The sequence below is a fragment of the Centroberyx gerrardi genome, chromosome 4 (genome assembly GCF_048128805.1).
Source record: "Centroberyx gerrardi isolate f3 chromosome 4, fCenGer3.hap1.cur.20231027, whole genome shotgun sequence".
Classification (NCBI taxonomy): Eukaryota; Metazoa; Chordata; class Actinopteri; order Beryciformes; family Berycidae; genus Centroberyx; species Centroberyx gerrardi.
Window position 1 is genome coordinate 15,123,678 of NC_136000.1, and position 25,567 is coordinate 15,149,244.

General features: G+C 44.6%; 1 protein-coding gene across 1 annotated transcript; it reads left to right on the forward strand.

Annotated features, from left to right (window-relative positions):
- The first annotated feature begins 1,782 nt into the window (after positions 1 to 1,782).
- On the forward strand, positions 1,783 to 25,567 carry tmem266 (transmembrane protein 266). The gene is made up of 10 exons (XM_071915596.2): positions 1,783 to 1,796; positions 7,770 to 7,958; positions 17,369 to 17,523; positions 19,208 to 19,281; positions 20,310 to 20,366; positions 20,537 to 20,675; positions 21,590 to 21,705; positions 22,407 to 22,599; positions 23,546 to 23,608; positions 23,691 to 25,567. The coding sequence occupies exons 1-10, from the start codon at positions 1,783 to 1,785 to the stop codon at positions 24,329 to 24,331; spliced, it is 1,641 nt and encodes a 546-aa protein (XP_071771697.1). The 3' UTR covers positions 24,332 to 25,567.

The following is a 25,567-nucleotide window of genomic DNA, read 5'->3' on the forward strand; positions in this document are numbered from 1 at the left end:
CACTGCGAGGGCAAAGGAGTCACGACCATACTTTACACAATGTAGAGCAAACAAAAAAAAGGTAAGTGTGCTTCCCCGAGTTTAAAGATGCTCTATTTCACACATTCCGTCTCTGTGTTTTTAGCTTTGAATTCCCATCTGAGGTCTGCCTTAGGTTCTTGCCAATAAATGTCATCCTGATGGTCAAATCTTTATTATTTTCATGTTAAAGCCCAAAGTGCCCTGTGCAGTTGTATTTGTATCGGTTTAAACATGAACCAGAATGAGAGACTACCAAGCTATGTGGCCTTAAGCTCACTGGGAAAATGTTAACAGCACCGTAACTGTTTATGTATGACTTGGTGAAAATTGATTGCTAATGCTTCTTGATTAGGTTAAATGCAAAAGATTGAACCAAAATATTATGCTTGTGTCTTGAAATGAAGATACAGTAATATTGCTGCCTATATGGATGACCACCTCTATTGATGAAGCAATTACTGTAGACTATTAGGTTATTTAGTACTAAGTGGCAACTCAAGATGCTGATTTTGAAATCTGATCCTTCTGATCCTGTGATTTACTCAAGTCCAGAAATTATTTGGCCTGCGGTATCTTCTCAAATAATTACACTTACCTCAGACGCCACTTGCCTTTCTGGTCACCTCTACAGTCATTGCTTACACAAAGTACAGTACCTGCTTTGATGAGTACTTTGGCAATGTGCTAGCCTCACTGTCTTTCTGCACATCATATGGCATTTATCATGCACAACTAAATGCATATAACTGCCCTATGCTGCCAGATCGATCATCTCTCTCTAGGTATTATGCTAAAGCCCATACTTTTGGGGTACTGCAGTGATACAAAATCACTCCCAGCCCTTGAATGACCTGGATTGATTTATCTTGAGTAGCATTTAATCTGCTGTGCTATAGCCTACTACATTACTCTGCTGTGGTCTGCTATGGCTGTGAACGCTGACTCCTCACCTCTCCACGTCTGAAGGTTTTCCCTGTGCCTTTGTTTGTCCCACAGTACCCTGAATGCTTGCAATACTGTGTAAATCAACCTGGCCATGCCAGGTTATATGACGATTGAAGGTCGTGTATGTAAATGATGCTTGGTGTGAACGACAATGCAGATGTATAAGGGTTGCAGTTAGAATTCGACTCATGTTGAAAACTTTGTCTGATTTCTAAGTGCTACTTGCACGTGTACATGTTTAGTTTGTAATATTGACAATGGGACTTGTTTGTGTAATGGTCGACATTTCCCTTAAAAGCAGTGGCTATGTGTTTGTGGCTTTCCTGTCTGGACATGTCATGTCTGTTCCCTGCAAAGCAGCTGGAGCGGGCTTTCACTGAACGGACTTGGACATCAATGGCTCTCTATCCTGTGCCACAAAGAGCTAGCATCCTGCTGTACTTGCTATGCAAGAGGTGTGATGTTCCTCAGCCCCTGATTCACAGAGCGGAACATATATTGGAGGAGATTTTAAATCCATTACAGTTTAGTGTTTACTGGCAAAATAGTTGAACATAGCACAGCTATAACTGTAGTTAGGACAGGGCGAAGCATTCACAGAAGCACTGATACCGCACTGAAGGTTGTGTTGTGTTATACTACTCAAATGCACATGGCTACTTCATCATTTGCTGCCTTTTCTCTTGTAGTTACATTGTTCTTCTCTTTTTATTCTCCATAGGTGTGGTAGGAGCCAGGTCTCTGCAGTGGTGAAATTACAATTCACATTTGGGGTCATTTAGCGTGGACGTCTATTCACAGCAGCAAGACAGCAACATGAGCAACCCCCAGTAAGTATAGCATGACATGATACCATGCCTGAGAGTGTGAAATCTCAAATCTCCATTTATGAACCCTCAGTCTTCTGCAATGGGCGACTCAGTGTGGTAGGATGTGATTATGAGAATGGCACCTGCATATCCTCATGCCCCTCCTGTGAATGACTTTGAACAGAGATCAGCAGGGAAGCTGGGTTGGCCTCATCCAGCCTCATCGAGAGAGCGGCTGCCCATCTCCAGTCTCCGCTGGCATCTCTTAGCATTCAGGAGGGATGTTCACTTGTCATCTTCTCTTATTAATAATTACTCTCTGTGTGGTCCCCCAGACAGGCCCTGCATCCTGATGACAGCCAGGGTTGGGGCTAAGAGAAGGGAAAGGGAGGCAGCAGGGGAATGGAGTGGAGTGGAATGGAGTGGAGTAGTGTGGAGTGGAGTGGAGTAGAGTGGAGTGGAGTGAGGGGCGAATGCAAAATGGGTTCAATCAGCTGCATCTTCTGGTTAAAGGCACAGCATGCTGCTCCCAACACAGATCTCTATCTGGGGCTCAGACCAGAGGGCTCAGATGGCAGATTAATACGTTTGATGGTTGATCGCAAGTCCATTTGAAGGAAAAAAAAACGTTGGGGCAAAAGTCTGTAACCGGATAACATACCAAATGTGTTGTCTGGTTACAGAGGTACAAAGGCATGAATTAATGCTGCTGAACGCCAGTGACTCCCCAGTGAAGTGACAGATGGGAAACTCTCATGCAGAGAGAGGTCTTTGGAGCTATTTTCACCCCTGCTCTCTTAGACTGGATGCTACTGTAAATCCTGTCTGTCTGTCTGTCTGTCTGTCTGTCTCTCTCTCTCTCTCTCTCTCTCTCTCTCTCTCTCTCTCTCTCTCTCTCTCTCACTCTCTTTCTCTTCTCTCTCTCTCTCTCTCTCTCTCTCTCTCTCTCTCTGTGTAGTGCTGTAGCGTTTCTCTGCTCTGGAAACAGTGGGAGGCAGGACAGTAAAAATATTAGATGGTCATAAACACAACACACATCAATGGGATTTTTCTTATATATTTCATTTAAGAATTGAATGTGAAGATTTAAAATCTTTCTATGCCTGCATTGAGTCTAGGGGTTTACAGTCAAAAATGAGTGTATGCAAATCACAGAGGAAATAGACAGAATGGACAAAAAAAGAAAAATGACACAGCCTTTTCAACATCATTTTCCCCACAAAATTAGCCTGCTTGTAGGCTCTTAATGCAGATGGTCGGTACCAGTGTACTGAAAATTACGCTTAACACAGTTCTGGTTGGTGTATGCCTTTATATGTGGCAAGGCAGTGCTCTTTCTTTAGGCCTTGTATGGAGCTGTTTGTACATTTCGTTCCATTCAGCACACAAAGAGAGTACACCACACACCCCGAGGAACCCAGTGGCTTTGAAACAGGTCAGCTAACATTTATTGTAACTAACCTCGGTGTCACGTGATCTGGTGCCACGCTGCTGTTATTTTCTCAGCATAATGAAGCTCCTCTCCAATCATCAGAATAAGATCTGCTGATTAGCGGGTCACTGCTTAAGCGACTACGGTCCATGTTTATCTCATGAATTTGATGTTTAAAACATCTACAGTGAAATTTAAATGGCTGGGCTTCATAGTGTTAATAATTTTATCCACTTACTGTATGTTTATGGTAGATTATAGTGGATATACATATAGGTATTATATAGGTAGATTATCGGTAGGCACTTTTTGCCTCTGGTATACTCAGCAAAATAAGGTTTTACTTTGGTTGTTCACTTTGCTCAAATCCACATTTTCTTCTATGATGACGGCCTCTGAATACAATGCACCATTTACAGTATACAGTCTACAGTTGAACAGTTAGGGTATAAATTGTCAGAATATTTATTTTAACATTCAGTGGATGAAGGAGGTTGCTAAACTCATCAGTTGGTAACACCTTATTTGAATAGTCCAATGTTGATACTCGACTAACAATCAGGGGACTAAAAGTAGATGTTCAACAAAGTGTCTGTCTGTCTGTGTCATTTTTCTGCATCTCTGTTGTATGGACTATGGTAACCCTAACCCAGACTTTAGCCTAACCCCAACCCAAACCCTAATGCTGACCTAATTTTTTATCCTAATCCCAGCCCTAACCTGACCCTATTTCTAACAATAACTATCCAAATAAACTGTGGCCCATGTGATTTTTTTAGCATAATTTTGAGATTTGTATCATTACAATACTTCCTTATTACCCAGTAGCCTTTTTCCAACTATAGGTTATTATATTGTTCTTTAAAATAATACATTAACTCACTAATAACATTGATTACAGTGGTGCTGTGTGCCCATTCCCAGCACTGTAATGGCTGGTGGCTTGAATGCTTGGTGCCAGCTGGTTTTGGAGCTCAAGCAGCTGCTGCTGGGTGTCTGCTGAGCAAATCTCTGTGTTCCAGGCATCATCTTCTCTGCCTGCTAATTGAGGTGTCCATGATTTGGATGTGAAACGGTGGATTCAAAGCTGAGGCATGTCCTCTGTTAACAGTAAAGAGAAGACTCCCAAGACCAACACAAACGCCTTCACTCTTCATTGATGCAATGGAATTGTCAACTGCGGTAATTTCCCATTGGACCTTGAAAGAGCGGACGTTACCTAAAAGATCTGATCTTACAAATGTACCATTGTGTCAAGGGCCTGACTCAGGGATGCTGTCGGGAAATCTGGCTGGTGCCCATATAAGTGATTTGGCACGTTGGTCCTACTTTCCTGATGATATCAGGGCAGTGAATTGCTGTGCACTGAGGAGTAGCCAAGTGTCCGTATACAGGCTTATTGGGTGAGACAGTGTGGCAGGGTTGTAGACAGCTGGCCAGAAATGCCGTAGCAGTGAGCACTCAGAATGACAATGATACCGATGCCCTCTACACAACACCAGTTCATGCTGAGGCAGCACTTTGAAATCCTATGAAGTGACAGAAGTAGATCATTTTTTTCTAAAAATAGGTGCACATGAAAATATGAGGAGACAGTCACAGATCTCATCGTTATCTGAGATTCGTAGACTTTTGACATTTTGCAAATTTGCTTAGCCACATTTTACTTCATATAATCATTGTTTTTGGCCTGTTTTTGTCAGGGGATTTGAACCAGAGACCTTCCAGCCACAAACTTCTCTAACCTCAAGGCTATTATCGCCCAGAAATATACAGGGACACTTTGTCGTTGAATGTTGGGTTGCAAGATCTGTAGCAGGCCTACTCTGTTTCGGTCTCTGGTTCGACTCAGTTGTGTTGGCCTGGATATATACTGTATATTCATGTATTTATCTATTTCAACATATACAGTATATTTTAAGTAACAATAGTTCAGCCATTGTTTCTCCATGCTCTTATCCAAAACAATATGACTGGAACGCAATCATGTACCATTTAATAAATCCCAGAAATTAAGACAAGATTAAACTCTGCTCTGATCTTGATCTTGGTCTTGGTCTCAGTCTCAGACCGGTTTTAGTCTTGGTTTTGACTTGGACTTTATTAGATGAGGTCATGTTCTTGCAGACTTGATTAATGTGGTCTTAACTACAGCCCTGGTTGGGTACAAGTTAATGCATTCCCTACCGAGGTAACTTATCTCAGCATGTGACCCTCCTTTATGTGCATGGGATTTAGTATTCAGAGTAAAAAGATATAATTTAGTTTCACATTCTGTTGAGTTCAGCAGTATTGGACACCAGTGGTATTTGAGTACCTCTCCTATAGCAGGCTGCAGAAAACTCATGGTATTAACTCAATAGATTACAAATGAGATTCATTTAAACTCCAGATCTATGAACCCGTTGACTATTGCCAAGAAGATGTTCCTATTGAAAATGCCCAAGTGAAAAAGGCTTTTTTGTGTATGTTAAAGAAATGTGTTACTGCGGTGTATCTCGTATCTCTGTGAGGAGGGAATTATTCGGCTGTACCTTGTTCTGTCTCAAAAGGGTGGAGTAGCTTTCAAACCTGGAGACCTATGAGAGGAATCGCAGCATCAAGAATATTAATAATGAAATCATCTAACCCTGGTCTACACATTTTCTTAGCTTTGTATTTAGGGGAAAAATAATTATGCCCGTCTTTTTGTGACATACAGCATTAAATTGTCCAACCAATGAGATGGAGCTGGAAGGGAGAAGTCTCAGCAGGCTCTTTTATTTTTATATATGTATTGATCGCTGCATGGTGATTTATAGCGATGCAATGTAAAAACACTGGGGGAAGAGCCATGGATCGCTGTTACTCTGGGGGAGCCGATCCCTGGCAATGATTACACACCGGAGGAAATAGACCTCCTTAAAAACACAAAGCAGCTTTTAAAACTACTGTCTAAAACGCGATGTTCACAAAGAATTTATATTTACACACATACAACCAGGTAGATTTTATCTATTGAACAGATGGATGTTCAATAAGCTGTTACCAGTAAAACCTGCCCTTTTCTGAGCAATAACAGTGTAATTACAGTAATAACTTTCACTGAATTTTCATCTAATCATGAAAGTTCAGGAAAAGTTGAGCTATAACCAGTTCCATTCAACTGCTTTGCCATATGATATAAGGTAGCAAGTCCCTGTAACCACAGCCTTACGACACAGGTGTAAGAACAATACCATGTAAAGTGTGTTAGACCAGCATCTAGAAACATTAGCTGAAGTAGAAGCAGGGTTTTTGCTCTCTCTGGGCTCCATGGTAAGCTACAGCTCTTAGTGCACCCTCTGTATGGGTGCTAGATTTCCCCCCAGCCATGCGTGCTCTATGTTAACCTTTTTGCTTCCTCGTGGCGTTTGCTAATATTGCATGCCTCTGAAAAGATCCCAGCCTTCAGCGTGCTACTGGCTGTCCTTGCCTGCATCGTTGAAGGGAGCAGAGTGTTCAGATGTGAAGCCTCCACCCCTCCCCAGGATGGCAACCAGCCACTCAACTGGGCTCTGCACATAATGGCTCCTGGCTTGTGCTGTGATTGTCTGGAAATGTGATTTTGATGCACTGAACAGTTTGTGTCTGTCATGACTGATTAGTGTCCTTGTTGCGGTTGGTCAGAGGTGCCAAGTGCACAGATAACATTGGAAGGCGCAGGCGCTGTTTGCGGTGAGCATGTTAATATAGGGGCATTTGACCCTCAAGCTAAACAACACATCTAGCAGAACTTGTGTAATGAAGGGACCAGATATTCAAAAGGAGGATGTGCCATCCATTCTATGCAGTGACAGCACATGAGAATGATAAGAGTAGTTTTGTTTTGCACAGCACTATAGCACCATGTTAGACAGTGTATTTGGAGTGATTCCTGGTTACCTATGAGAATAAGAAAATAACCTTTGAAGGGATTGTGTTAAATAGCAATTAGTCAAAAAGTAAGTCAGAGAGAAGAAGGACCTGTTTTCCTCTCCGGGCCTGACTACATTAACATTTAACAGGAAGATGGGTCTGCTCAGTGATCTTCTACTAACTGCTTCCTCCCACTCTGTTTCACCCCAGCATGGACGCCCTAGAATTCACCAACGCAATGGCTTTTGTTCCCTCTGTCTTGTAATCAATGCCTTCCTCCACTGTTAAGCACTGGAGTTATTGATGTCTCCACATCGGCTGCACTGGGACGGGTGCCAAGCCGTATGAGACTCCTGTTCCAGGTTGACTTCTCCTTGCCCGCTATTGGCTGAGCACGTAGGATCACAGCCCTCCCTGCACATCCAGGTTTTAGAATCTCATTGGAAGATAAAAGGACATGATAATAAAAAAATGTCAAATATAGCCAAACTCAGAGAGAAAACACACTTTGGACTTGATAGATAAAAATCAGAAAACCCCAAATGAATCCAATGAAACAACCCTTTTCATGCCTTCCAATATAAATATAAATATAAATATTGTGTTTTTAAGGTGAAACCCATAGACTCCTGCACATCCCATTCTCTGATTCTAATGCTCCTCCTGTTGCGGTGTGTGTGCCACAGGGCCGCTCCCCAGGCCGGAGCCTCGGAGCTGGAGGTGATCTCCCAGCAGGTGGAGGAGGACAACCAGTGTGTGGCCCCTGTCCAGTTGGTCAGCTTCGCCTACAGAGACTTGCCTCTGGCCGCCCTGGACATCTCCCTAGCTGGATCCCAGCTCATCTCCAACCCGGACGAAGAGGACAACAGAGATGGGTACGTCCCATGCGGCCGCTTCACAACATTGCTTCAACTTCCATTGTTGCTTGATGGGGCTGTGATCAGTTAAGGCCAATGTCTGTCAAAATATCTCTAGAGATGTTATCTTTCTCACAGGATACTGAAGATAATAAACACTTGTGACTGGCATGACTATCCCAAGACTGCAGCTTGAATGTAAGGAACTCGTGTTAAAAAAAGAGGGCGTAGAATGTGGGCCTGTATTCAAGGAATGTGAAGCTCATGATTCAGTATCTAGGTAATGAAGTGAAACTAAACACTTCAATTTTCATAATTTGAGGTATATCAAAGATCATACCATTTGAGGAAGCTGAAAACAAATTAATAGCATGATTATCAATGAAATCTGTCTATGACAAATCTGTATACTGAAAAGCCCAAAATATAATTACGCAATGATTGATGTTCTTGACGCTTGCCATCAAATTTAACGAGATATTAGAGATACGGTGTCTGAGACATTGTCTCTGCTTGTTGTATGGAAGTGCTGTATCCATAATTAAGACAGAATTGCAATTACTACAATCTATAATCTACCCTGGCAGAGAGAAGCTCTGCCTTCACTCTCTCTATTGCTAGTTATTGCACATGATAATTACACCTGGCATATTGAATCACCTCTCGTTTCATATTAGAGCTGAGAGTCCGAGGATATTTGGCAATGAATTTATTAGTGTCACCCTGTTAAATGGACAATGCCTCAACTGATGTGTTCATTTCAGCTCAATGACACAGCAATTTCTCTCCACCAAAGACAGGCTTCTGTTCGTAATGTTGATTTTTGGCAGAAAACAAAGAGTGTCGTTCGCACCATATTTTTCCGGAAATGTCAGAGCCTTGTAGCGGTGTTGTTTCTGTCCATGGGGCCTGCTTGTCCTGGGTGTGCGTTGTTTTATCACCATATCGCCATGCTGCAGGCCCAGTACTCTCAGGACAGGACACGCCCCTCCTAGCGCTCCCCTGTAGCAAGTGTCCATGGCTCTCCACTCAGGAAGCGTGACTCACAACCCTTTGGCATGCTGCGATGCTGGCGTCCACGCAGAGAAAAGTCGACAAACAGCATAAGCTTAATTAGAGCATCCGCCGTTTCGCCATCCAAGCCCCGGTGTGTCAGCTGACCACGCCCGGCTGGACCTCGCCCGGTCTGGCCCGGTCCGGGCCTGTGGCTCTGTGGGACAGAGGGCAGGGACAGATGGGTCCTGTCCCGAACACCCACTCATTCACCCTGTCTCATGAGCTCTCTCTCACTCTCTCTTTCTCATAAAAAACACACACAAACACACACACCAATGCCACAGCAGAGGGCTGGAGCTGGCAGCCCCATGCACTCATCATCACTGTGGGCACTCTCATGACGATGGGGCCATATGACACCCTGCTCCCCTGGGAGGTGACACAGTGGAGTGGAAAAGTCATGCAGCGGCAAGATGCGTCTCTGAGGGATTTATGAATTCAGATGCCGCAATGTGAATATCTCTTTATATGGAAAAGTAAACAGCCATTCATCCTGATCAGAATAATACCCTCTTCAAAGTCCAGAAAGTTGGAAAGTTGGAATGTTGTCAGATAGTCAGCGGTGCCTCTGTCACCGAAGCATGGTGTTACAGCATGTTCAATGAGCTTTTTAGATTGGAATTCCTGATTTTCAAACCACAGGCGTTTCAAGACCTGTCATCTCAGTTTCACTACAGTTTCATGCACACGTCCGTTCTTTGGAAGCGTTCATGGAAAAAGCAACTAAACCAACTCGTCACAGGTTCTGGCTGCCTTTGTGACTCATGTGTGTAGCATCAAAGGAATGCCACAAAGGTAGGATGTGTTGTACGCTGTGAGTTTTTAAATTAATTAAAATCGTCAGAGGCCCTGATGACGGGGGCAATGTACTGACTGATTGATCTACATGGTTATTACAACTCCATAAACTTTTTACCTTGTCTAGATTAAAATGTATGGGCAAAGGAGATTTATTTATTATTTTTATTGAGGCTAATGTCACCATCAACAACTTGTAGATGGTTATATACAACGATGTAATGCCATTTGATTATCTCTCTGTTGCAATGCTTCTGTGTTTAGATTAACATGATTAGCAACAGCTGAGTCGTGTCTTTTTCCAGATGCAAATATAACTAAAGGTAATTGGTCCATGAGCAGATACAAGCCTATTGTAATTTTGATTTTATCCCGTTTTTTATTTGATCATCAAATTCATTGTTGTTTGGTCTGCAAAGTTCACACTGAGCTCTGGATATAGCTTTGGTTGTGGGTCTGGACACAGTGAAAGGAAAAGCAATAAGGTCCAAGCTACAGCTCTATAGTAATGGTTAGATAGTGTCAGAGGTGGGATAAGATAAGGCTCATTACCGGTGAACTGAGCCTAAGGCTGTGATGATGAGGCCGTGGTTTTGTTTTGCTCCATATGGCTGTAAAAAGAGCAGAAGAATGCACACCAGAGACGTGCATTTAGTCTTGCATGGCAGCTTCACATGGCTCTTTATCAGCAGACGTGGGCGATTATGTAGGAGGTGGATGTTCTTGCGGACTACAAGGGGCACACGCAGTACTAGCAGATTCTGTGCAGTGGTGAGCTGGATGGAATTATTAATAGAATTTGGCTGCACCAGCTTCTCCAGAACTTGCCGGAGAGTCCAGACAAGGGTGGCGTGATTTCGGATCCACCCTTGGTCACTTTTTTACCTTCCCGCTCCTGTCCCATGTGTATGTATTTGTAATGTTTTGGCATTAGGCTTTATTCACAGAGGATATTACCCCAGAATATACCATAGATCACAGCACATAGACCTCTTCTCAGAGGACTTATTGGATAAGGACATTTTAAAAACCCTGGTTATGTACATAAAGCTGTACAGGCTTTTCTTCAGTAGGCACCGTATGTGTAGAACCAATTAGATTATACTGACAAAGATGCAGCAGCAAGGTGGTGTGCTGATATCGTTTTTTCCCTTAATTCTGACCTCTTGGGATAGCATGACCTCCAGACTCAGTGGAGCCCAGGCTCCTGTAGGCCGCAGGCTCAGGACCCCCCTGGCTCCGCAGCCTGCGCTCGGCCTGGGCTATCATCCCCAGATCAGCCGGCCGCCTGCAGCAGTGGCCACAGCAGCATATGCCACTGATCTCCAGGGGCCAGAGTGAGAGGTGTGAGGCGCTGCAGCAATGACAGATGGTTCATATGGGTCAACCTGCCGCTTTGACTGGAGGAGAGAGCGAGGAGGCGAAGGGATAAAGAGAAGGATGGAGGGAGGAATGGAGCAGGCGACCCTCCTCCACACTTTCATTCACAAAGCTGCTGGCTGCAGATTAGAAGGAAATGGTTCCATTTGATGAATGTCGTGTGCGTCCATGTTGGACAGTAGTGCGGGATTAACCATGTGAAGGGCTGGTGCAGTGGCAGGCACAGCGGCTATAGGTAATAAAGTGTTATGGTGAAAAATCGGGTATTAGATAAGCTTACGTGTGGCCAGGCCAGCCTAGATTGATTACATTACTCAACGGAGTACTCAGAGTTCCCCACTGAAATAAAGTCCTCTAGCCACTTATCCTGCCACTGTCCAGACATTACCTCCACTCACTACAATGCATCATACTATTATGCCCACTTGCACAGTATCAAACCCAGGAACTAAGGTTGGAGTCAGATGTAATAATTAGAAAAATCTAGACTGGAGAATATAGCACTGAAGGGGCTTGCCAAAGTCTAGTATGTGTCTTGGCAGCAGCAATATTTCATGGGCCTTTGAATCCAGAGCCATACTATACCTGTTCTGTGTTGATGGATGTCTGAAAAGAGAGCGGGATTTCTCTTTTTTTTTCCCCCTCTGACTCTATTTCAAACACACAGAGGAACAGTCCTCTCCATCAAATTGGCTCTCTTGCCTGGCACCATGTGCGACACAATAGATGACATTTGAGTGCAGGGTTTGAGGGTTTGTTAATATTCACAGACATGCAAAGTGCGAGATTGCTTTTTGGGCTGAGAGCGAGAGAGATCAAGTGTCCTGGTGAAAACCCATTTATCAGGGACAGCTTGTCTGCTGCTCTGCACATGGAGCCCCATCCATCTCCATTTGCTTAGTATCTGTGGCCCATTTCTCTGGCAAAGACCAGCTTCAAGTCCTCTGCTAGGTAGACATACTGTACCATAGTGCAAGGATGCTAGGAGAGGAGAGGATGCATGATCTCATTATGAAAAGTAGAGGAAAGTCCTGGTGATACTGGAAAGCTGCATGCTTTTGCATCAAAGGATCAAAATAATATAGTTTACTTGCAAACCATGAGGATGCAAGCATGATGCAAGCATATATTCAAAATACAAGCTTAAACTTTCTTTATTGGCACCTGAAATTGATTAGCACATTTCATTTGATTTGTTAATTCACTGCAAAAGTGTTCGCTAATTCCCCAGGCATGAGACTGTAAGTGATTAATGGTGAGGAGATATGGAAGCTCTAAAATGTAAAATTGATTACCTATGATAACATCAGTTGGAGCTTTATTCAGCATATTTAGTGCTTAGTTGGTTTTCCTCTCTCAGGGCTTCTTTGCTTCTATTGGCTGTGAGAACACAGATGACTCAGCAGTGGTTATAGAGGAAAGAGATTTAGCCAGTTGTTATGTTGGCATTTGTCTTGATTTTAAAGCAATCTAGGGCAGTGCCCCACCTGTGCTTTTTCAGGAGGCAGAAGCTCTCAGGCAAAAATGCATATATCTGGGATTATATGAAATGCCACCTCGAGTGTATAAAGTAAGTTAAGGAACAAGTGTAACCCAGAGAGCTTGAGCAGCCTGAATGGGATGAAGTCCTCCACCTCTGCTGTTCACTAGCCTGCAGCCTCACAGTTGTGGTCCATTTTCCTCTGCCCGTGCCTGCTGAGTTCAGCAGATTGGTGTGAATTGGTTGGAGTTTATACTGGAGGAACCACAGGGCTGTATAGTTATCAGTACAGAGAGAGAGAAATTGAGAGGAGACAGAAAAGCTGGGTCAGGTTATATCATTTGTAAATGCTGCTGGAGTGGAATCTGACATCACTTCTTACACCTTCAAAGAAAATGTACATTCAATTCTAAAGCTAGAGATGTTCCCTAGTGACAGTCAAAGAGTCACTCCCAAATGAGGTATTTGTTATTTGGAAAAGTGAACATTGCTCCTACAAAATTATCACTGACATGAAAGTAAAACTCATTTTCAAAAAATATTTGATTACTTATTTTAAAACCTTTTCCAACCAAATAGGCCTACTAACTGTTTTGAAAATAGTCTATATTGCTGTACTATAAAGTGATGAATTTCAAGAAGCTTTATGTTCTACAAATGATGTTTACCATTTCAAAATAAAACCTGTCAATTGCAGGAGTGCTTGACAATAAATGAACGCCCCACCAGGCAAAGTGATCTTATATGAGTCTTGGCCATGAAGCAAACCTCTGAGTTGAATGGCCGACATCATTTTTAAGACCCATGGCGTGATTAATCGTTCTGGAAACAAGCATAATGGTGTGGCAGCTGCCATAGGTTTGTATCCTAATGTGTTGGAGTTTTTCATCGAGCAGACTTGCTCTGTTGTAAATGTGCAATCAAGACATCAATCAAGAGGTCCGATCAATTATTTAGAAGATTGGCACAAGAGTGCAAGTCGTTCAAAGCTCTACCATTTTAGGCCTTCCTTTCTACACATTTTGAGGGAGAGGTTAGTGTTTGCAGTTATTCATTAGCTGTTTGTGTGTGTGTGTGTATGTGTGTGTGTGTGTGTGTGTGCACGCTAGAGGGGGGGAATCAATACCTGAGACAAGTTGACGGAGTCGTGCAGACTCATTACTTCTGAATGAATTTTCTCCTTTGCCGCCCCGCCCTTCCCTCTCTCCGTCTCTCTCTAACTCACACAAACACACACAGAGCACCACCTCTCTGATTTAATTCCCGTTTAACTTGTACTTAATGACTTTACATTGTGTTTTATCCTGTCTCGATTACAGGAGACAGTGTAATGAAAGAGATGCTGCTTTAGATAGGCTCCCCTCCTCAATAAGACTTAGCTGGGGCTGGATCCAAAGCTCTGTCCTGTCTGTGGGAACGGTTCCCCACAGAGCGGCCAGACACCTCGCTCTGTGCCAGTCACTCTGCCTGACGTCTTTGCACACTCTGTCCTGCCCGGCCATTCTGCTGCAGCCGGTGTCATGTACAGCATGCCATCACCTCCATCTCAGGCCGTTATTGATCAGTCTCATGGTCTAATCCCCTTCCTCTGCACTGCTGTCCGCCGCGCTTCGATCTTCCCTCACTGTGTTACCGCTGCAGCCGCTGGCCTCTTGATGTCTTTATGAACCTGTCCACAGTACACGCCACCCTGCATCTCTCATTTCCTCCTCACCCCATGTCTGTAATAGTGTGTGTGTGTGTGTGCGCGTGCAGGTGCGCGCGCACGCGTGTGTGACCGGTCCTTGAAGTATTGCCTGTTCGATCCGAACCGGCCGTGACCCTGGGAGAGAGTGAGGTGATTTTTTTTTCCCTCGCTTGAAACGCTCCACCACCGAAGCAGCTTCACTTCCTCATAAATACTTCAGGTCCTCAGCGCTCAAGGTTTAAAGTGATTTCCCCAAAATTAAGTTTCTGAGCTTGGAGTAATCCATCACTGCCATTTACTCTGCTTCCAGACAGGGTTTTTCTTTACAGGTTTATTAAATTAATACCTTTTCTGCCTGGCTTTGGGGAGCGGTCTGAATGAATTATGATTCCACACAGTATGAGTTAAATCATGCTTTTCAATCCTGAAGGTAAGTGAGGTGTCTCTCGGAGTGCTCTGTGTGCTGCGTATTCCATCTTTTAACTAATGGCTCACAAATGTCCAGTGAGTATGTGTTAGGCATATCATTAGGTAAATGTTTCTTTTTCTGGGCTCTCTTCCACCGGCAGATGTGGTTTGACATTGTTCCTTGGGAACAGATCTGTGCTGGGGAAAGTCTCCATGGTATGTGCTAATGATACCATTACCCTCCGCCGCCTCTTTCTCACCTCAGGTGTTGAGCTCCTAATCTGTTGGCATGGGCTGGTACAGAGTGACTGGTGTTGCTGCAGAGGGCTGAGTGCGCCGGTTAGCTCCTGGGAGAGCTCACTGACACAGTGTGGCCTCGCTCCAGCCCCTCTGCTGACCTTGGTGAAGGATGGACAGGATATGTAGCCGTCCTCCACCGGAGGTTCAGCTACCGCTGCAAACTGACTCCGCTGGCCAGGATCCCCTCTCTCTGTGTGTCTTTCGCTCTACCTGTATCTTTCCCTCTTTCTCTATGCTGCTCTCTCTCTTTCTCTCACACTTCCCTCTCCACCCCCCACCCCTCTTCCACTCTGGCTCTCTCTCCAGTTCTCTTTTGGCCGAGTCCCAATGCCTTTGAACTGGCTGCACCCTACTTCCTCTCTCAATGTTTGCCTCCTCCATTCTGAGCTGAAGCAAGAGGAGAGTAGAATAAATTGTATCCTCTCTTGTCCTCTGACAGACATTGCCCATAGCTTTCCTCCTATGGGGGACAGGTGACAACGGATAGCTGCTATTTTTGAAGGAACATACTGCCTTTCTCAGTTTGCCTCCGAGAAAGGACAGCAACCACCCCATACACACACACACACACACACACACTCACACACACACACCTTCCTCTCTGTGTCCCTCTTTCTAAGAGTACGTCTGAGTCCTTTGTGTGGAATGCAGAGTTGTGACAGGAAGGGAAAGCCCCGTGTGCCTCCTGGAGATTTGTCATTATTTATTGACCATAAATCCCCAGGAGTCTCAGCCAGTCACAGTCTCTGATTGGAGGGACTTGGAGGGGAGAGTAGGGATGGATTTAAGGCAGGTCTGACACTCAAGTCTTCAGGCACGGTGTACCTAGACAAGGAGCCAGCACACCAGGGACACTGCCACACTCCAAACTAATGGAAAATACATGGCAATGTGGAGGAGGATGTATAGAGGGCTAGCTGTTAAATCGCCAGGGGGAATGACAGCGTGTACAACAGACTGACACTGGGATCAGGGAATATAAAGGTCTTATTACTGATCCAAGTCTGTTTTCTCCCTCATCCCCTCACTCCGCCGCTCTCTCAACAGCCGGCCAGGGACAAAGCGGAGTGTAAACGTTGTCGTGGAAAATCAGATGAAGGCATCGTCATTCTGTTAAGCAATCATCTTTTTGGCTGTGTGTGACGGAGTGTCTGTGCCCTCCAGATGGTGTAGATGCGGCCTCACTGTCATGCTGGGAGAGCCGCATCATGTGGTCAGCCAGCCAGCTAGCTAGTCAGTCATCCAGGGCTGAAACAAGAGGAGAGTCGGTGAGCTACCAACCAGCCTGCCAGCCAGGTTGTTAGCCCACCAGTCACCCAGACAGGCCAGTCAGTCAGCCAGCCAGCTTCACCCAGACACCTACACACCTGTCCTGTCTGTCAGCCACGCAGCATGGAGGGGACTAAACCCCAGGAGTCTCTGATCTCACCAGAACCTCACTTCATCATCTTTGAGTGTGCAGGTGTATAATATGCCTCTACACAAATATAGACACCATAGAACACATACTGAGTCAGAATCTCAGGTCTCACACGTTTTTGAAGTCCAAAATAAACTTGTTTAAATCCCTTTTATGGATGTTTTGGTATTTCAGGTGTTAAATATAGTAATGCTATGTATACACGCATACTGTGATGAGACATAAACAAGTGTTGTAACGCTTGAATGTAGATTAGGCTACAACAGATCTCATGGGATCTGTTCCAAAAATAGGCACACACTAACTAATGGCTATTATAGTAGACTACTCTGACATGGATGGAGAGCTTAAAAAATGGGAAGAGAAAGGTAGTACAAAAAAAGGCTTGAAAGGGTTGAGAGGAGATCAGTGTTTCATGGGAGGCAGGGGCTCAGAGGCAGTGACATCACACATATACTGTATATATTATGCACAGAACTACTTATTGCCAATATATCACCTCAATGCCAGCAGAACATGTATTTATGCGACATACTGAAGGTAAGAGTGTGTACATTAATTTGGGCATGCATGTTCTGCATTTGTCTGATTTGTATGCAGAATAGTGCCCTCTGCTGAGAAATATTTGGAAGAACATTGATTGATATAAAACCAAGCAAACACAAGGTTGAATACCCTTCATGATTTGTGTATCTTGACATTTCTTGTGTTTTATTCATTTGACCTTGTGTGCTACCTGTCATATTTACACCATATACCAATATTGCATTTAAAATGATACTACAGTGAGACCCACCATTTATCTTCATACCCCCCTCCTCCTTCTCTCCCTCCCTCCCTCCCTCCCTCTCTCTCCCTCCCTCTCTCTCCCCCTCCCTCCCTCTCTCCCCCCTGCTCAGGTCCAACTGGCTGAAGCCGTGCTGTGGGCGCCGGGCGGCTCTGTGGCAGGTGTGTCTGCTGTCGGCAGGCTTCAACTGTTTCCTGGTGGCCTGTGTCATTCTGGTGGTGCTGCTGCTGACGCTGGAGCTGCTGATAGACACCAAGCTGCTGCAGTGTGAGTGTCTATAGCAGAGGGGTGGGCACCAAATCACTGTGATGTCGGCTGAGATGATCAATATCAATATGGATATGGTTTTGAGAAAGTTGGTACTCTACACTCAGACTTGCAATCCTGAATACTAGCAATAGCATTGTTGGAGGGGATAAGAAGTGGGCTGCTTAACACAATTGTTATACAAAGACTGAACAAAAAGGCTAAGACAAAGGAGAAAACTCGCAAGTACTTCATTAGGACAACAGCAAAGTTGCAGGAAAGTCATGTACTGTTCATCTTGTTAGACTAAGTGGAGAGAAAAGGATATTGGCCTGAAATGGACAAAGCCTTTGGACAAAGGGGTTGGAGATGTTGAAAAAACCCGGTGATAACATTACGGTTATAGTGCAACTGTAGCCATATTGGATGATGTTGATGATGTTTTTTCTGCATTTGATCCTGAATGATTGATATTAATTAAAGGCATAAACCAGCAGACAAATGAGAAAATATGATTTAAAATGTTATGGTATCCCTTTAAGGATGAGCACAGTTTACCAGCACCTAGTCAATATTATGCAGCAGGTAACAACTAAAAACATACATTCCCAACAAACTTTATTTTAATATTATCAATGATGATATTAACAATATCATATTGGGAAAGTGCAACCGATGCTGACACAGAAAATCAGCATTGATGCCTATCCTTACTAAACTATACTACAGTATGTGTGGTTTGTGGATGAGTGTCAACAAATTCTACCAGCTACACAATTCAGCTAGGAAGGCACTAACATTTTAAATCGTTATTGCATAATTCATGCCAGTGTTGCATCTCAAAAAAGAATAATAGATGTGCAATATGGATGTGAATGATTTAAATGCTAGCTGTTAGCCTGGTCTCACACACTTACTGTATAATGAGGCAGTGTCAGTGAGGATCTATCCTGGGACTTGAGGCTCTGATCCATCACGGTCTTGGGAATATAACCCTCCCATTAGTATTCCACAGTGAACATGGAATGTCAGGTGGTCGAAATGCCAGTGTGACCCATGTCACTCCAATATCGCCTTCATCTACATCATCTGGCATCATGGAGACATCCTCATCTATCATAAGTAGAAGGTCAGGGGTCGTGACCTGTTTGATGTCGGCGGGCTGAGTGAAGAACGCTCGCCTGGCGGGAATGTCACTCCAGCAGCATCTGCATGCATTCAAGTCTTTGCTTTTCCCCTGGGACAGACTAACGAGACGGGGCAGACAAAGGGAAAGTAAGACAAATGCGTGAGGGGAGATTAGCGGACAAAGAAATTGGGCAATAGAGAGCTGGCTGCTGGATGAGTGCGGGGAGGAATGGAGGAAGATGAATGGACTGATAGACAGATCACTGAACACGGCAAACAAAGACAGATGGGAGGGGAGGTGGCGCGTGCAGAGAAATGCCTCAGCTGACAGCCCGGTGCTGTTTGAAGCTGTCCACAATTAGCCTGATGAATAGACAGGAAGATACATACACATTTGCATGTACAGTATGTGGTGTATTCATATTCACTGCCTGTATTTGTGCATTTATGTGTGTGTGTGTGTGTGTGTGTGTGTGTAGTGTGTGTGAGCTTGTGCTTGAGTGCATCCATCTTCACGTCATACCGAAGTAGACTAGCCATTTCTAAAATGCGCCGTTGTTCTGTTCTTTCCCTACAGTTAACAATGCATTCCAGTTTGCCAGCATCATCCACTGGATCAGCCTGGCCATTCTCTCTGTGTTCTTCACTGAGGTGAGTCTCTCTCTCTCTCTCTCACTTCCTAACCACAAAGCCAGGCTCACTTACAGCTGATGCAGCGGCCTATTGATTCATGCTAGGTTATGCAGTATGTGGGGCCAGTGGGGTACACCGATGGATTCTCATTAAAATACTAACAACACCATGAAACGTCCCCTGCCCTCTGTCCCATGATGATTGCATTCTGATTAGTAGAGGTGAAGTGGACTCTAAGTGCTAAATGGAAACACTAAACATCATACTAGAAAGCATCTACCCCCAGTCTGCTGAAAACCTCATATATTTGCTGTTGTTAGAGCTAAAAACAGTTGGTCCCTTTTGAGGTATTCTATTGATCCGCAACACAACCACTTTAAAATGCAGATGGGGCTTTTCTGTGCCACTGCTTTTAAATAATGTCAGGGCCTCAGGTGTGCTGTATTGATTACCATTTTCTTTACAGCCAGCCACATTTGTCTTAGTTCCTTGCACTTGACCACTCTACTGCTAAGTTTTGTGTAGTTGGAATTTAACTTATCAATACAAGCAACCCTTAGTGATTCGTTTAAACACTGAAAACAGCAGCATGGCTGTGTTTCTGCTCCACTGCAACCTTGAATATCTGAAATGAGGATGGGGGTTAGTGGGGGTGGCAGAAGAGGAGCAGAGAGAAAGGGAGAGTGTTTGCCCTCTGCAGACCCTGCTGCGTCAGCACAAGTAGCTGAATGCGGTGTCTCTAATTGTTTGGATGAAATCCTAACGCGCCGCTCGTGATGTGTATGAATATGATGTCATTGATGAATTACCAGTGGAGAAATGAAAGAAATCTGAACCACAACCACTATTCCTTTTTGCTGAGACTTTCAGGTTTTATTGGGAATTACAACTGAAGGAAGTATGAGTCTAATATCTGTGGCTGACCAGTGTATTCTGCTCCCCTCTCCCAATCTCCCACTCACTTTATTTTTCTATCCTTGTTTCCTTCCTTCTCACCCTGTAACTAACCTCCTCTCTCTCCATCTCTGTCCCTCTGTCTGTCTCAGACGGTGTTCAGGATCGTGGTGTTGGGGATATGGGATTACATAGAGAACAAAGTAGAGGTAAGCTCCCAGGGGTCCTATTAGTCCTGACTCTGGCCCCTTTCATTGCAGTGTCATTCCCTCAATGTCATTCCTCAATGTGGCGACTTGGATATATAGAATAACCTGGTGCATGTGTGTGTCTGTGTCTGTGTCTGTGTGTGTGTGTGTGCGCGGTTGTATTTTCTCAGGTGTTTGATGGAGCTGTCATCGTCCTCTCTCTGGCCCCCATGGTGGCCTCCACAGTGGCCAACGGCCCCAGTAGCCCCTGGGACGCCATCGGCCTCATCATCACACTGCGCATCTGGAGGGTCAAGAGGATCATCGATGGTGAGGCTGGGAGGGGCGAGGGGGCTGGGCGGGCTGGGGGCTAACGTCCCCTGCGTCCTGTCCTTTACTGTCAGGTCACACTGATAGATACTGCGGTACGGTCTCTGCGGTATCAGCTCAATTCCATCTTGAGGTTGTTTCGTTCATTATTTTTTTTCACTATTTCATTATTTTTCACCAGGACCTTGGGAAGCATCTCTCCTAGTGAAGTTATGTGCTAAATGTACTCACAGCAGCTGTTGTATGCAAATTATTTTGCATACAGGTGCATACAGGCCATTGTTTAGTGTTGGCAAGCATGTGTTTTTCAACTATGTTGCTCCCCCTTGTGGTGTTTGGATGCACATGCTCAAGGGGATAACCAGAAATGGGTGAGAATGAGCAAATTGGACTGATGAATTGCATTGCATGACACAGAAAAATCACACTACTTCAGGGACTGTGGGAATAAAAAATTAGATCATGTCGATTATAAGGATGGGTTGTGACCAATGCTGAATAACTAATTGATCAGTTTTCTGTCGCCCTCTTGACTGTTTTACCCACCCATACTAGAATGTAATTACATCCTGTGCAATAGCTGCAGTTCAAGCTGTGTTATCACCTCTTGCAGAGAGATTGCCTTCAAGGTGTTTTGTCAGTTATTTACAGCTGGTATGTGTTGGGCAGCAGTCCCCAATCATGAGCCATCGAGTGAAAAGTATATGCAGGTTTTCCTTTCACTCAAACACTACAGCAGTTGACCTCATTATCTAGCACAACTTCAACCAGAGAGGGGGAAACTAATTAATGAAATCAGCTGGTGTAGTGTTTGGTTGGAATGAAAACCTGCAGACTCTTGGGTCCTCACTGGCACATGATTGGACGCCACTGGTGTTGGGGAACCAACAGTATTATGTGCCCTCTTGTTCCAGCCTACGTGCTGCAAGTGAAGGTGGAGATGGAGCTGGAGATCCAGCAGTATGAGAAGGCCAAAGCGGTGAGGGAGGAGCAGCTTGACCGTCTCACCCAGATCTGCCAGGAACAGGCAGTATGTCCTCTCTCCTCCTACCTACTTACTGTCTAGTTATGTGCCACCTATAGCAGCATGTAACCAGGAGAGGGCAGCAAAGTACTATGCAGGAAGATTAAATCTGTGCATAGTAGCATAAAAGATGACAAAGGAAGACAAAAACTGATAGCATACCATCACTATAGATGAATTATATTTTTAACAGTAGTCATGTGGATATCAGATAGCCAGCAATGTGCATTACCTCAAAGCAATCTATTGATTACTATATAATTTAATATTAATAGAGATGTATTATTGCTTTCTTAAAGCCTTATTACGTAGCTGAGGAGTAACCTTATAAGTGTAACTGAGAAAGTGCATTCACTGAGTGCTCTTTATTTCTCCGATGTCAGCCCAAGAGAGGGAAAAAAATTGTTCACAGTATGTCTGAGAGTTATGCTGCAACCGCTTCAGAGATTTGAAATATACGGTATGGTACTGTACTGTATATGTGTTCAAAGGTCAGCTGTGATGCAACTAATACAGCCAACAGAGTTGAACAAGGATATAGCGTGAAAATAAGAAGCAATGGTTGCCCTTGGAAAAAAGTGGATGGAGTATTAGCTAGGAGAATAAATCAGTATGTCCTTGTTAGTGTTAAACAGTCCTAAAAGGTTCTGCCTGCATTTTTCTTCTTCTCTTTCTCCCACTTTTCTTCTCCCCCTCCCTCCTTTCAGTTTGAAATCAGGCAGCTGAGGGCCCACCTGGCCCAGCAGGACCTGGATCTGGTAGCAGAGCGCGAGGCGGCCATGCAGATCCACCATATGTGGGGTAAACAGAGCAGCGGCTTCCAAGAGGTGGATGGATTGGCCCCCGGGGCCTCCGAGCATCACGGGCCGGCTAAAGCTAGAGAGCCTGGGGGGCCCGCAGGTAATAGACTGGAGCACCCGGCTCCTTTGTATTACAGGCTATGGGTAAACCAAAGCTCTCTAAGCACCAGGGGAAATTAAGGCTGCGCTTGCTATGGTAAACCAGAAAACATCACAGCAAACCATCCACATAAATAGTAGAATAGTAAATAGTACACAACACATCACTTATGTGTTCCTCCAAGTTGGAAGGCAGGACAGATTATTAAGGGTGGACATCACACACTGGCACGGTGGTGCTGCGCTCTTCTCAAAACATTCATCTTAGAATCCAAATCGAAAACTCCGCCACCACACTTAGATGAATAGATGGACTATAAACCTTTCAAACAGTGACGGGTCATAACTTACAGGACTTAAAGGAACAAAGCGCTGTCAGTGCAGGTGATGTCAGGCCTGAAAACACTGAGGCTATTCCTTTATCAAAGCTATAAATCAGCATGTGACTTTGCTATACATCTGAAGTATGGTTTGTCTAGTCAGACAGCCTTTTAACTGGGCCTGCTCCTCATATGCTCGCGTTATTAATCATTCAGAGATTGTCTGTGTCGCATTTTAGGCTGAGCAATGTGTGGCTCCCTCTTGGGACATTCATAAAATGAATATTTGAAGCAGAAACATAAATGAATATAAGCCATTTAACGGTCCTGTGGGACTTTGGACAGCACTTAAGAGATACACTTGGACTGATTTAGGGTCAGCAAAATACATGCGCCACCAGTTTTCCTCTGGTTTAGTCATTCAGGTGCTGCGAGCTTTCTATTATCCAACCATAACCAAGGAGTATGGATTCTAAATCATTCAACAAGCTACTGTGCAAAGATAGGCCCGTCAAATCTGTGGTCTCTCCAGTTATATTACCCATGATCAACTTATAAATGCATAAGGCATTCACTTTTATTGTGTCTGAGACAAATACATTAAGTAGCCATTTTTATTTCCTTCAGATCACCTTGTTCAAGATGACATGAACAACTACATCAGCCAGTATTACAGTGAGCCAAGCAGTGGTAAGAATCAAGATTCAGCCTCATTCTTTTGTCCACCATCATATTCCAAGGACATGTACATTGTGAAATGTTTGCCTTGCAGATATTGGGATCCCAGACCCTGCTGCACGTGTCATCACCACAGCAGCCATAGACGTGCACCTGCCTAACAACCCCAGCCATCTTCCCTCGTCGTTGGTGAGTGCTGACGCAATACCATCCAGCCGTCTGCAGCGGACCGGCAGCTCAGTCAGCGAAGCCTCCACCACCACGGTGTCCCGCTCCAGCTTCAGTGCCCGGCAGCACAGCATCAGCAGCCACACACTGGGCTCCACCACAGACTGCAGCTCCACGGTGCGTGAGGCCTCCACCTCCACAGACTACAGCGGCCAGCGCTGCTACCCTCCGCCCTACAGCAGCCCCCTGGCCCTGGGCACACAGCCGCGAGGAAACCCCAGCGCTGTGGTGCAGGAGCTGCTCTCCTCTCTGTCGGAGGACTCTTGTCTCACCCAGAAGGGCCTGGACCCCGTCAACCTCAAACTGCCCAGCCCCGCAGGCTCCACCAAGACCAGCCCCGAGCTGGAGCACAGGGTCAACATCTACAACAAGAGGAACCAGGAGAGCCGAGTCGGGCTTCACACCAAGCCCCTCATCCATCTGCAGAGCAGCGAGCCTCTTCTAGAGGAGAAGTACAGAATGATGGAGCCGGTGGACGCCCCAGTCAGCCGTCTGTCGGAGACATAAGACCCGTCAGAGTGCCTGAGGTCGGGACACCGCAGGACTCACTCCTCAGATCAACCGCAAAAATTAACGCTTGACTACGTCCCCCCCGTTGTTGGGGGCCACTGGTACACATACTGTATGCCTGTCCTCCTTTTCATACTGTTAGTGCGAGTACATTGGAACTGAGACTGATGTCCTTGCCGGAACAGCACAAACGGAGGGCATGGAGGACAGAAAAAGGCAGACTTGTGATCAGGCACCACGTATCTATCAGGAATTGACACTTGCAAAAAAAAAAATAAAAAAAGTTTTATGAAAACTTTACCAAAAGAAACCAGCAATGGGGCTCTAGCCCAAAATTTTCAGACAACTGGTCTGTGCAGAAAATATGGCTTTGATGTGTTGAGTTGTGATATTACTTAGAGGAAGTGAAACTGGGGAGGGGATGGTGCTGGGGGCTTTGTTCCTCCGATACACTTTGTAGGAATTGGAGATGCTAGACTGGTGAGATCATTTATTGGAAATCCACAAACTGTAAATCAGGGTTAGGGCTTCCCAACCTATGAGGCATGGATTAATCATAAGTTCAGGTTTGATAACTGTTCACGTTTTTGGTCAGTCTAGTGTCTCCAAACTCACAAAGAACAGTCCTCTTTGACGGGACTGCTGCAGGGTACATTTGATCTGTGTTCAGATGTTGAGCTGTGATCTCAACTTCTTTCTTATCTTTGTCTTTCTATATTAGCAATGTTAACATTTGTATTTAAATTCTATGGGTGGATAAAGTTCAGCAAACACTTGACGGATGGCAGACTCAAGTGATTCAGAAGGTTTTTGTCCAGGTGCCATGGATGGAGTCTGACCAAACCCAGCTGAGTCGGTGTTTACAGAGTCTTTGCAAACTACAGCATGCCCCATACACACCTAATTAATATTAAAAACTGGCATCTACCTGCACATGATAGATTTCATATCATTCAGGTCTAAAATATTTTCATGATTTTGTTTGAAAGCTGTGTAAATATTTCAGGATGGGTTTGATCATCACATCACAGCCAAATATAGCGAGGGATTTACAGTGGAGCTATTATAAATTGTCACTCAGAAAGAAAAGTATTATCGCATGAACCTTCAAGATTTGCCTCTTAAATATTGCAAACTAATCCTGTTCATGTTAATGTCAACAGGCATTTTGTATAATGATCATGGGAAGAAAGAATTGCAGAAGGAAGCCAATAAAGGGAAAACATGGCAAAA

Coding starts and splice junctions, on each gene's coding strand:
- tmem266 (XM_071915596.2), top strand. Junction 17,524..19,207: donor AGACACCAAGCTGCTGCAGT/GTGAGTGTCTAT, acceptor CTTTCCCTACAG/TTAACAATGCATTCCAGTTT. Junction 22,600..23,545: donor AGAGCCTGGGGGGCCCGCAG/GTAATAGACTGG, acceptor TATTTCCTTCAG/ATCACCTTGTTCAAGATGAC.